This window comes from Solanum pennellii, chromosome 1, assembly GCF_001406875.1.
Source record: "Solanum pennellii chromosome 1, SPENNV200".
NCBI classification, from domain to species: domain Eukaryota; kingdom Viridiplantae; phylum Streptophyta; class Magnoliopsida; order Solanales; family Solanaceae; genus Solanum; species Solanum pennellii.
In genome coordinates this window covers 4,509,829-4,523,103 of record NC_028637.1, presented here as the reverse complement: position 1 = coordinate 4,523,103, position 13,275 = coordinate 4,509,829, and the positions used below count along the sequence as shown (strand labels likewise).

The following is a 13,275-nucleotide window of genomic DNA, read 5'->3' as shown; positions in this document are numbered from 1 at the left end:
TTGTTTAGTTTCAAATTGTACCTCTTGTTCTTAAACTTGCCGTTAGTAAAATTCGGTATAATGTCTTTCGGGTTCTAGGGGTTGTTCTTCTATATTAGTTTGGTTAGTTATTTGTTTAAATCTTTGGAGCTTATGAAAACTTTATATTTTTATTGTCGTTTAAATTCGCTTCTATATCTTTAAATGCGTTAGTTTTCATATAATTATTACTATTAATTTAGATTGCTATAATAACTTTCTTTCCAAAAGGTTAGCGTGAGTGTCATGACCATTAGAATGACTTGAGTCCATGAATCATGATGAGCACGGAGAGTACTCTCTTGTTTGCTAACACGTGAATGACTATCATAATTATATCCTCTTTCTAAAATTTGATTTTTTTCCAATTCATCTTCACACCTGCCCCGGTACCTTAACACCTAAGTTTAACATCCCTTTATTTAATAACTCATCTACCTGCACCTCTATTCATTTTTTTCCCATTCAAATCACACCATCACAATGAGTTATCAACATGTTCATGAAGGTTCTTATCCTGACTACCCTCCACCAGGTACCAAATATTTTCCAATTTTCTAATCGATGAGTTCGTGTCGAATTCTTCAAAAGTTATGTATATTTTTTAAGAATCGAAAGTGAATAGTCTACGCAATTATTGATTAATTGATTGATTGTTGTGTGATTGAACTTAATTTGTGTTTTGAATTGACAATTTTTGTTTTTTTAGGGTATGGACCACCACCGCCACCGCAACCACAAGGATACCCAGGGCAGGGGATGCCACCGCCACCGGGGTTTTATAACGGAGGGTATCCTCCTCCACCACCACCTCCTGGACCTCAGGGTTATCAGGGGTATTTTAGTGATCAATATCCTCCACCGCCACCACCTCAGCATATGTATCATGATGGTGGTGGTGGCTACTATCGTAATGACGATGGATGTTCTTCATTTCTAAGGGGATGGTATGTTTTCTAACTATGTGTTTGAGTATTTGTTAAATCGTATGTGCGTAAGTCCGGATGAAGGAAGAGGGTTGTGGTTAGGCTCGTAGTTAGTGTTAAATTAGCTAATTTCATGATGTAAGGGTAGAGATATTTGTAGTGTAAGTATGATTGGAAAATGTTTTCTAGGAAAATAAGTGAGTTTTTTTACTTATTTTCTTGTGTTCGGTACGCAAGCAAGCGAAAAATATCATCCTAAAAGCATTTGTATATAATTTAGACGAATACTAAAATGCTATGAGAGGTGAAGATGGTTGGGATGTGGGCTATGAGGGGTGGGGTGAAAATGAGGTGTGTTGAAAGGTGGGGAGGGCACTATCAATGTGGACTGCCTATCCTGATTGTTGACAGGCCAAAATGCAACCTTTTTAAAACTCTCACACTAGGTAACTGAAAAGACAAAGCTAGAGTTGATAATAAGTGAGGATATTGCTTCATTTATGATCATTGGTAAGGTTAAGTTTTGATGTATGTGCATTTTGAAGTCATGTAGAACTTGTTTTTCCGAGAATAATCATCAGGAACTGGATATAGTGCTGAATATGGAATGAAGTGAGATAGATTGAGAACTAACTGGATGACAACACGAGAACCGTTTATCTCTTAGGCGTATTTGGATTTGTTGATCTCAAGTTTTGTTTTGTGGCAAAGGCGATCATGACCAGGATCCACAAAGTTCAGCTTAAATGAGAGATTATGAGCCCAAATAGAAGGAATGAAGTTGGAGGGTTGCATTACCTATGCGGCCTACCTGGACTCCTTAGGGCATGGTTCTTAGGATCCTTGAATATTGCCCAATTTTGTTACTCTAATATTTGTTTCTGCATGTGTTATTTGTATGTTGCTATTCTTTAGCCACATAGACTATTTTAAGTAAAAAGTTGCCTTAGGTGAACAATGGTGGTAAATTCAATACATTAATTCTTCTGCCCTATAACTTGACTTGTAGGAGTGTCTGTATAAACTATGCACGCGTTCTGTGAAAACATGTCATCATGGTAAATTATTTCTGATATCATAGAATCTAAGTGATGTTCACAGAAGAAGAATCTCTCTCCAATGTGAAGTGTTTTATCATGTTATTCAGTCATCATATAAGAAAAGAATGTGATAAGTAAACAAATAATGAACATAGTACTTGCAGAATGGGTTGTTCAAGGAGCAAACTTTAGGAACCTATATATCACGATTTGGTTTTAGTATTTTTAAGAACAAAAAAGATTTGTGCCAAAATAACAAGCACCTTTGGAATGGCCAGTTGCAAAAAGTGAGTGAGATGCATTCTTTCCATTATTCCTGGTCAGAGACATTCTACCACATTCGAGGCAACTCAAATTTTTAAGTTTTTGGGAACTTGTGTTTGAAGAGTAGTCATGAGGAATCTAGATTGCTGATCGACCCATGTAACACGACACGGTGGATGGTCAGATTGAAAAGATCCTTTATGGTAAACCTATTAACAGCAGAAGAACCATTGTTTTCTTTTGGTGTATTTGTATTCATTTATCTTAGATTATTTTTTGCGGCGGAGGATTCTGGACAGGTTCATGCTGGGATCTGAATGGATCACGCCTAGTTGAGGTTTTAGTTAGGAGCTTGAGAAGAAAGGTTTTGTTTATTGTGTGCCTTGATATATTATCCTAAATTTTATCTCCTCATGTGTTGTTTACATTCTGCCTTTTTTCTTTGCAACATATAACTGTTCTGAGCAAACAATGCTTCAGGCGAACTGCATTAGTAATGTACAAAAACACATTTCTATAGCCCACTCATAGTAGCGAGTCAAAATTGTTGGAATATCCTTATAATTTATGCATGTGTTTTCTTGCATCTAACATCATTATGACAGTTCTGTCTTTGCCAATTAAAGACAGGGTAACTTTGAGATAGTAAGGATCTCTTCCTATGTGAAGTTTCTTACTCACGTTTTTCAACTACTATATAGAAAAAGAATTCGACAACTCAGTAAATACAGGGAATAGTGCTACCTGAATGAAGCCGTTCAGGCAAGCAGATTGCCATCAGTTCATTGGATCAACAAGATTTGGTTATTGCTACACCTTTGGTATAACAAGCTGCACGTCATGATTCTTGCCAAGTTTGTCTGGTTGAAAACATTCTCCAATCTATTAACAAAACTCATTTCTTGTCAGCTAGTGCACGGTTTGGTAGTATCACTAGACTTTGGTTAGCATGTCAACATGATCAACAGAGTCTTTTTGTTCTTTCTTTGTTAAGACATCTCTATATTTTTGATAACCGAGGAATCTCCAAAGTGCCAGCTAGTGCACGGTTTGAAACTCCGTAATTGCCCTTTCTTCCTCTTATCTTCTTCCATGAAAGTTCATCCAATGTAAGGTTCGAGCACGTGAGATGCGCCTAACCCACAGTTGGGTGCTGCTCCTTGACACTAAATGAAAACCCCTGGAGCTAATTAAGATGACCATTGCTGCCATCCTAGCGAACCATCTTCCTCAGATTTTAACTATAATGCCTATACTTGGAGATTCTTACTTGCCCTGGGATATACATGAAGAAGGTTAATTCGATGTTTGAACATGAATCAGTTAGCCATTTGTTTCATCTTGTAGCTAACAACACCAATGAGTTTTTCCCCTCGTTATTTTGTGAAACCACAAGAGGTTATTATTTCTGTCCTTGTCTTATTTCATGTCTGCATTAGAACTTTTTTCATCTTGTGACATAAAGCTGCATTTCTCTATTGCTGCTCAAAATGTCTTTGCGAACCTGCAAGGAGGTTCTGTTTTCCTTCTTTCTGTTGCAAACTTCAGGTTCAGAATTGTTTTAGTCGGATCTATTTCTTCAACTCTATATTGATACGAGTGTCTCTAGATTCCAAGGAGTAAGAGTAATTCAATTGACAAAAGATTGCATTACAGGGAGTTTCTTAGGTTGCCCTTGGTAGAAAGAGTCAAAGAGGTGTTATGCAAGTGCATTTTCGTGTTTTAACTGTCGAAATCATTTTTTTCCCACTTATTACATCTCAACCAGTGAGCAATCCTTGCAAGCAGTATTAGTTTGGTGAATTTACGGAAGCTTATGCCATGCTCTTACGTGTTATTATACATCTGTTTCTTAACATGTTTAAATTCTTGCTTAGGGGGGATGGTTGAAAGGAAGGAAGAGGGAGAGTTACAAGCCGAAACATAGAAGAAAAATGATAAGATAAATAGGTCAGATTAGCTAAGAAATATCGAGCATATCATATGCGAAATAGAGGGAAAAACTAGAGGGTAATAAGGTGATACATTACTTGATTAAAGATGCGAAGAAAATCACGATGAACACACACACAAGAGTGTATATTCCTCTCATCTCATCTATTTATACTGTTTGCTTAAAATTGATGTTTTCTGCAGTTTGGCTACTCTTTGTTGTTGCTGTCTTTTGGAGGAGTGCTGCCTCTAGTCCTCTGGACGCCATCTTGTTGGTTCGTCAAATTGCTACGACTTGTGGGCATAATCGCATAATCTTGAAGATATCATCAGACTCCTCTCTGCGAATTACGTATGTGTGAAGAACTTAAACTGTCAAAACATTTGTATTGTTAGCGCTATTTTGTGTTGTGGTAATTGAATTATGAAGGATGCGTTTGTGCTAGAAATATTATTTACACAACTTCTGGATTTCATAAGATGTAATATTTCTGTTACTATCATGTTTGTTTGTGAATGGTCATGTTGCTTGTATTTACGGATCATATAAGTTTTTCTCACTTAAAGCTAAATATATGGTTATTAAAGGGAAAAGAGTCAAATATACCTGTGTAATATTACACTCCGCGATCGCAATAGTTTTGTCCTAAACTTTTTTGGTCCAATATCATTCCTTCCTTGGGGAAAAGATGCAATACATACCCTCCCACTATTGGTGTTACAATGGGGATGAACCTTAAAATAGGCTTATAAAAGTTATGTGTTTCAATTTATGTTGGCACATCACATTAGAAAATTTTAAAGTAAAATTAAGTTTTTTCTTTAATTGAAATTTTATTTATATGATTTTTTTAATTTTAAGTTGTTAATTATTATTGAGCACTGATGCCATGTAATGGGGACAGGGGTGGCTTCTTTGTTGATTTAGAGCCGCCCCGGATGCGGGTGTTCAGGATATTCTTTGTCGAAAAATTACACTGTTAAATTCTTTTATAATTGATTTAAAGTTGGATATTTTGGATAAAAGCAATGTATGTGGTACAGTGGTAAAAAATGTCCATTTGAATTAAGTAATTTTGTTGTCCATGTGTTGAGATAATATGTGTTATGTTTTGTCTCAATTTATGTGACAAAGACAATTATGAAATTAAAAAATAAACCAAATGTTCCATATGATTTTTAGATAATACGCTCTTGTTTGTTTAATTTTAAAAAAAGTAAAATTTGAAGAAAAAGAGAACCTTTTTTTTCAAGATCAATGTTGTTGGCGGAATATTATGAAAGAATTAAACAATGGAGATTATAAAGGGTGGAAAAATTAATTTCAATGGAGGTTTCTTGGATGGAAAAATTTATCTGGATAGATGTTGACCTCATATCTGACATGGAAAATTGGGTATATTATTAAGTAGGTCGGATCAGGTTAAAATTGGATAATTTAAGTAGAATTGGATAATTTTAATTGATTTGGATGAGGGGTATATTTGTTAAGTTTATTGACGGCAAAGGTGAAAATAAGTTGCTTTTAACGGCAGAGGTAAAATCAACCACTAAAACAAATTTGAGGGGTAATTTTGACCCTTTTCCCTATATATAAACTCATGTTGAAATAAAGGTTTGTTTAGCGGGTGAAATAAGAATAATAATTTTTGCATATTCAACAGGATTATTTTATCCTACATTAGATAATTTCATACAAAAGACAAGAATAAATAATCTCATAAATTATTTTTATGAGAAATTTTTACATAAAACCATTCAAAAATAGCCTAATTATTCTCCGTAGATATATTTTGATAGATACAATTCATAGCTACATGTTATAGGGAGGAGAGATGCGAGCGAGACTGGAAGAGAGAGGAGAGATGCGAGCGAGACTGGAAGAGAGTGGGAGAGAGGTGAATTGTATATGTATATTAGTTAGATAATTGTATATTATACATATGCATTTGTATATATGACAAGCGCGATTGGGAGATGGAGGAGAGAGATGAGAGAAATTGGAAGAGAGAGCAGAGAGGAGAGCGAGAGAGGGCAGAGAGTGGGAGAGAGGTGAATTGTATATGCATATCAATTAGATAATTATATATTATACGTATGCATTTGTATATCTAACGAGTGAGATTGGGAGAGGAAGGAGAGAGTGAGCGAGATTGAAAGAGGGAGGAGAAAGGCGAGCGAGAGAGGTAAATTTATATGTATATCGATTAGATAATTGTATATTATACGTATGCATTTGTATATATGACAAGCGAGATTGGGAGAGGGAGGAGAGAGGTGAGCGAGAGAAGGCAAAGAGTGGGAGAGAGGTGAATTGTATATGTACCTTAGTTAGATAATTGTATATTATACATATATATTTGTATATTCTAGCGAATTATATATATACAAAACGTGGCTAATTGTACAAATTCAAAGTCACCCACGTAAATAATGTGTAATTTTAGTCATGAGTGGTAATTATAGCAAACTATAATTATGATGAGTAATTAAGTATTATAAGTTTGCTTAACTGCATAATTTTTCCTATTCTTATCTATCTCATTCCACTAATGAAAACGACTTTAAAAGAGTTATATCTAGAGTTGTCAAAAGGGCCGGACGGCGGGCCAAGGATTTTGAAGGGCTAGGGTGGGGCGGCCCTTCATTTGGTAGGGCTTGAGAATGCTCAACCCAACCCAACCCAACCCTAGAGAGACCAAGGGCTGAGGCTGGCTAGCATTTTTTTTTCTTTTTTTTCTTTTCAAACTTATAATTCTATATCATAAAGAAAATGAGTAGATTTTTAAATCAAATATGACAAACGATGGTGTTGTTTCAATAACACTAGCAAAAAGTCTAGTGTAAATAGCATGTATCTCGCATACTAGAAACACGATCAAGATAAGAGAGTGACAAGCAAGATGGGAGGGACGCGAGGGCGGGAGATTCGTCTATGTATCCTAGATACATGCAAATTTACTTGGATACAGTGTATGTTAAATAAATTAACCTAATTTTGAGTCTATATATTTTAAAATACATGTATTTGGACACACCAAAATCTTGTAAGATTCACAATATTACAACATAGCTTGCATTTAAGTAATTATATTATACACTATTGAGATTATTGTAAGTTGCCCTTAAACAAAAAGTTTTGGCCCATGAACCGACCCCAATCAAGCCTAAAGGGCCAAAGACTTATATAAACTGGGCCTATAAACCCTAGTTTTAAATGAGTTTGAAAAATCCTATCTCAACCCTACCAAACTATTGTGTCACCTTATGGCTTCACCCAGTCCTCTGGAAACAAGTATTAGCAGAAGATACAAATAATATTGCTAATGTATATTATATACATATATGAGTACCTGGATTGAAATATTTCTAAATAATATATCAAGGGTTGGACGGTCTAAGATAGCTTCTTCTGCCCTTTTTTAAGGATAAATTTGTATCCTTGTGTTATATTTTGGGATTTGGTACTACTAGTCTTATATATGTTGCTAAATGTCAATTTTCTTGTCCCCAATTAACATTGACAATGAATTTATGATTAATAACCACTATTCATATGTTCTTTTTATTTTTAGAAATTCAATTTCCTCTTCAAGGGTTTTGATGGTTCTGAATTTGTTTTTTTTGAATTTGAACATGAATGTTTTAGTTTGTAAAAGAATACCATTTCTTATGATTTGGGTGTTCTTATAATTAGTGACTTATATATAAACTGAAACTTTCACAATGTTTTGATTATGTAGTTCTCACCATAATGTTGGAATTAAGTATAGTTCAATAGTAGATGAATGTCTTGCTTTCGGAGGCGTATTCGGAATTTCGATAAGATGTGATTACGAAAAAATGCATCTTAAGTATAAATTAAATTTGATCGATTTGACTTTTAGGTTTTTAATATGGACCAGTAAATTTTAAAAATTATAGGGCCAAAGTACATAAAACTACAAGTTATAAATTTTAATATACATATTTAATTTACTGGTATAAAAATTATATAGTGCTAAAATTTTAAGGAATTTTTTCAATATAGCACGCTTGAAAAATTTAGAAAGATTAAAGAAAAAAACAAATAAAAATTAGTTGAAACGCCAAATGTAACCAATAACCGCTTAGAGAGGTGTAACTCCAAAAGACAAGATAGATATAAGGTATGAGTTTCTATGCTCATTTAAGAGAGGTACATATATTGCGTCCAAATTGCACACGCAAGTGCGCATGGTTGTTCAAGTATTAAAGAGACTCTTTTAAGAGCCGGGTATCGTGCCCACATGGACTTACGCTTAGAATCACTCAATTGCTATAACTTGAAGCTAAACACATATGTATTCAAGATTTCATAAGTGATTTAGTCTCTAATTCTAAGAATTCAACAAAATATAACAAACGTAATTCAATTTCAAGGGTTTACAAACAGTGATTGGGTAAAGTGCAGGGCTGCAACTTCTATCAGGATTTATGTAATCAATATCATTTTTATGGGTATTTATCAACTATCGAATCAATGAATTACAAGGTTAAATGTATGATCATGGTCTCCGGACCTCTAATTGCCTTCTACATCATTGAGCGGGGATAGGATGGATTAAGTACCGAGCATTACAATTTCTTCCCGTATAGTTACCCAAGCATGGTTTCTAGATATATCCCTATCCTAGATAAAGATTAACCCTAGTTATTTAGAATTAACCCTATCCTCTTATTCCTCTCTCGAGTTCAATTCGGACAATGTATTTATTTCAATGGTGATCAGTCACAAAATACAAAAAGCAAGAACAAAAGAAAGATTCATATGATAATTGACATTAACCCAAAGAAAACTTAATAGATTACAATCATCCTGTAGCCACATCCCTAAAACTAGGGTATTTAGCTACTCATAATCCAAGATACGATCAAACAATGTTCAATAAACACAAAAAGATCGAAATGAAAAGAGTTAAGGAAAGAGCCCTAAACATGGTGAAAACGTTCTCCCAAGTCGTCGTTTTTCAAAACCTAAAAAAATATACTAATAAAATAAAATAAGACCTATTTATACTAAAAGTCAAAACGGTCAAAACTGGACTCAGGGGCGCAACGCGGAGGCAGTCCCAGATCTTTGTTCTGAGATCTTGGTCTCTTCTCTGCGACGCGGGAGTGGCACAGACTGCTCTGCCTCAAATCGACACTCATGAATTAAAATGAGGCTCCTTCTCCGCGATGCGGAGACACCTATCTGATTCGATTCTTGAGAGAGTACCCCTCTCCGCGACACGGGCACTCCACAAAGTGTTCTGCCTAATTTTGCTTCACGCGGATTAATTTGAACTCTCTATCCGCGATGCGGAGATGATACAACCTTGCCTTGGACCATGCATTTCTTTTATAACAAGGTAGAGATGGACCATGCAAGCACGGACCCAATATTAAATGCTTCTTTGTAAGCTCCAATACACAAACAAATACAAGCGGGCTAAATGCGCGCACACAAACATATATAGGGAGAGATACTATTAAAATAGTTGGCAATACATTTTGTTTGTAGTTGTGGCTATATTATTTAAATTTGATATAGTTACATCCTAATCATTCTCAAATTTTAAATCCCTGAAATCATTCTTCTGAAGCTCATCTGTAGTAGTTGAGTAGGCAAAATAGTGGTGCTACTGACAACCAAAGGAAAAAATGATTGGTGAACATTAGTTATTGAGAAAGTAAAGTTTTAAAAAAATGAACATAGTCATAGTAGCAATTCATTTTTCTCAGTTGATTATTTCTGTGTAATTTTTAGATCATGAGTTTGAGTTAGGAAATCAATCACTAGTATACTTACATGGATAAATCATTTACTTCTCACCCTAATGCATGGATATTTTGTTCATGAAATTGCTAATTAATATTCATAGTTTTATATTGGATACTAATCAATAGGCATTATTCCAAGTTGCACTTTTAGGAAGCCATTTCTTATAATTTTAGGCATTATTCAGTATAATTCTATAAATGAATTCTAAAATTATGATGAAAGAAGACGAAATTGGTTATTATGTGTGTCCAAAAAGCTTTGAAAGGCAACATAGTTGAATAAAAAAATACAAAATAACAAAACAAAAATTGAATAATTTTAAACGTCAATTCAATGAGGTGAAGAAACTCCAAACTATGCCCACAACACTGAAAGAATTAACAAACCCAGAAAGTCGATTCAATTGGAATCAAATGTGTGGTAAAATTTTCTTTTGTTAAATTACATCAACAACCCATATGAACAGAGAAAGTTCAAAAGAACTATGACGATACAATACCAAATTAATTATTGCATGTGACGTAAAAACATACCCGAGGAAACAACATTCTGAAAAATCCAAAAGGATACAGCAAACAACAAATAACAAAACAAAAATTGAAGCTATAGCCTCCAAAAAAGTTTACCTTGATATGATGATTTTTGCCTAGTTACAATAGGTAACAAGTCACATCTTGATTTACATAATTTGATTTGTTCAAATACTTTGATATGATGAATGTGAGTCATAATACATAGTTTATGTTATTTATCTCAAAATTAGTTTATGTTATTTATCTCAAAATTAAGAAATGGACTGTCAAATATCACATTTAAGATTCTTATCAATTTGACCTTTGTTGAAATTTTAATAATTTTCTATACATATATACCTATTTGTTTTGCAGTTAAAATATTGATGTTAAATTGTACATCAACAACAAATCCAAATCAAAAAAGAAAATATGAAGTAACCCAGAAAGATGATAAAACTAATAATTGCATAGACCTGTTGCACATGGATCATCAATCTTGCTATGTCCATATACCATGTAATCATAACTGTCTTGCCCTCTTGTCAAGATGAGACAACCCACAAACAAATAAACTCATCCTGCTCCTCATGCCAACAATTATCTCCGGGGCATAATGGAAAAGTTGGGTGAACTTAAGACTATATTCATGCACACTCATAGTGTAACATTCTGGACAATTATATGTCTAATGAAAAACCAGTATGCCCTTAGGATATCCTATTAGAGGTACATAGGCACCCCAATGCCCAATATTGAGAAATATTGGGCATAGTATAGAAAAATTGGCCAAGGGATATTAGCCAATTTTCCATATACGAATAAGAAATATACTTTTCGGGTTGTCACACCCCAATCCAAGATTGATGTTCAATAAATGTACCTGCAATGAAGAACCTAAGCTAAAAGAAAAATCCGTTTAGAATAGTTTCACACAAAGTACTAGTCATCCAAGTGTCAAGCCTAGTACCATAGCACATAATCATTTAAAATGATCATGTAAATTAAGCAGTACCCAAGTGTTAACCCTCGGAGGACGGCTAAGAATGTCCATTAAAAGGAGCGGACCGATGGGGTCGTTTTTCAAGCACGAATAGAACGATCTAAATGGGTTGTGCAACCTAGAGAGATGGCCATATCTTTTTGATGAATGTGGTATCGAGGTTCGGTTTATTTGGAAAAGAGGTCAATCTTAGGGGAGACCATTCGAATGGTTGAATTGATGACTTCGTTTCGATCTCTTTGACTGAACCTAAAGGAGACTTCGATCATTCAACTTTAGCTTCTGAAGGAGGAATCATGTCACTTGGAATTTCGGAAAGTGAATCCTCTCTTTCAGATCCTGGCCTTGGTAGAACTTGTCTTTGATTGGGATTTCGATTGAAAAGATGTTAGGCCGGTTCCTCATGTGCCTAAGAAGCCGAGGCAATCTCGATTGAAGCCAATTCAACATTTTCCTACTCAATCTTATTTATAGAAATAGCACTCGATCAAAGGGGAGCATAAGCAAGTTCAGTGGTAGAAACCTCTGTAATCGATGGGAACCTTGAAGCTGTCTGGGGCAGGAGAAAACTAATATTAAGCACTGCCCCAGCATCAACTGGTACAAGGAGGAGGCACGATAGCGAAGATCAATCCATCTCAATCTACAAAAAGCATTGCCTTGGGCATGCAACCCAAAAAGATAGAAAGACCGCTCGCTCGAAGAAAACTCTTTTAGAGCCTGGTACCAGCCAAGCCCCCTTTCCTTACAGTCAAGTGGCTGAACGCCCCCTCGACTCGGTAACAAGAGTCGGTTATGGAATAGCCTTTTAGTCGGCTTTCTCGTTCTTAAGGACTTTCTGGCCGGTAGGCTTTATAGCGGACCTGCCTTGCTGACAGCTAGGATATTACATATATAGTTGCGCTTGCCTTCACTTAGAAACTCTACGCCCCCTATTAGAGTAAGGCATGCTCTCGAAACTAGATTCACTCGTTCTTGTCTCCAGCGATTAACCTATTCCAGAGCAGTCTGGTGATTAGCCTATCCCGCACTACTCGAAGCCTTCGTAAACTCATTGTCGGTTTCTATCATAGTGGAGGTTGCTGTGAGGAGATCCTTGTGCCAGTGAAGATTGCTTCCAATGATCGGGAAATAAAAAATACAAAAAACATTGCTATATTTCCAACACTCCGGATAGGCGGAAGGGTCTATGTCCATCCCCAACTTCCTTTCAATCCACATCGGAAAATTGAGGCTTTCTCTACTAGGAGTCATCAAAGGAGGAATGGGCATACGCTGGTTCGATAAGCCAAGGAAAAACAACCACCGCTTGGCTTGGTTTTGACACTCAAGCGACCCGCCCTGCTAAAGAAGATCGATGCAAAGGTTAGATTTCACCACCTCTATCTACCCAACTAGTACTATTTGATCTACAAAAATCCAACCTGGAAACTTTCTCCCCCCCAGAAAACCCTCTATCCCCAAGCCCCTTTACTAGGTTGGGCAAGCTTTGATGCCCCTACTCCCAAGAAGTTGCTGGTCGGGATCGTGGAACTGTCGCTCGAGAAGTAAGAAGCTGATCCTTGTTTCATAGTGAGGGTCCTTGGGACAATAAGTAAACATTCCCAAATGAACCATAAATAATAGTTAGTTAGGGAAGTACAACTAACCTATGTGCAAGCACATGTGCAAGACATGTGAAGAAGTGGCCAAGGAGGGGACCACCCTAAGCGAATTCGATTAGGGTAGTTGGGGGGGGGGGAACGTGCATAAGGGACCCCCTATGTGGGGACTAACTTCCTAACTAATTATAGAC

General features: G+C 35.7%; 1 protein-coding gene across 1 annotated transcript; it reads left to right on the top strand.

The window, feature by feature from the left end:
• The first annotated feature begins 272 nt into the window (after nt 1-272).
• LOC107022539 (cysteine-rich and transmembrane domain-containing protein WIH2-like) lies at nt 273-4,740 on the top strand. The gene is made up of 3 exons (XM_015223164.2): nt 273-553; nt 728-965; nt 4,385-4,740. The coding sequence occupies exons 1-3, from the start codon at nt 502-504 to the stop codon at nt 4,431-4,433; spliced, it is 339 nt and encodes a 112-aa protein (XP_015078650.1). The 5' UTR covers nt 273-501; the 3' UTR covers nt 4,434-4,740.
• The last annotated feature ends 8,535 nt before the right edge of the window (nt 4,741-13,275 follow it).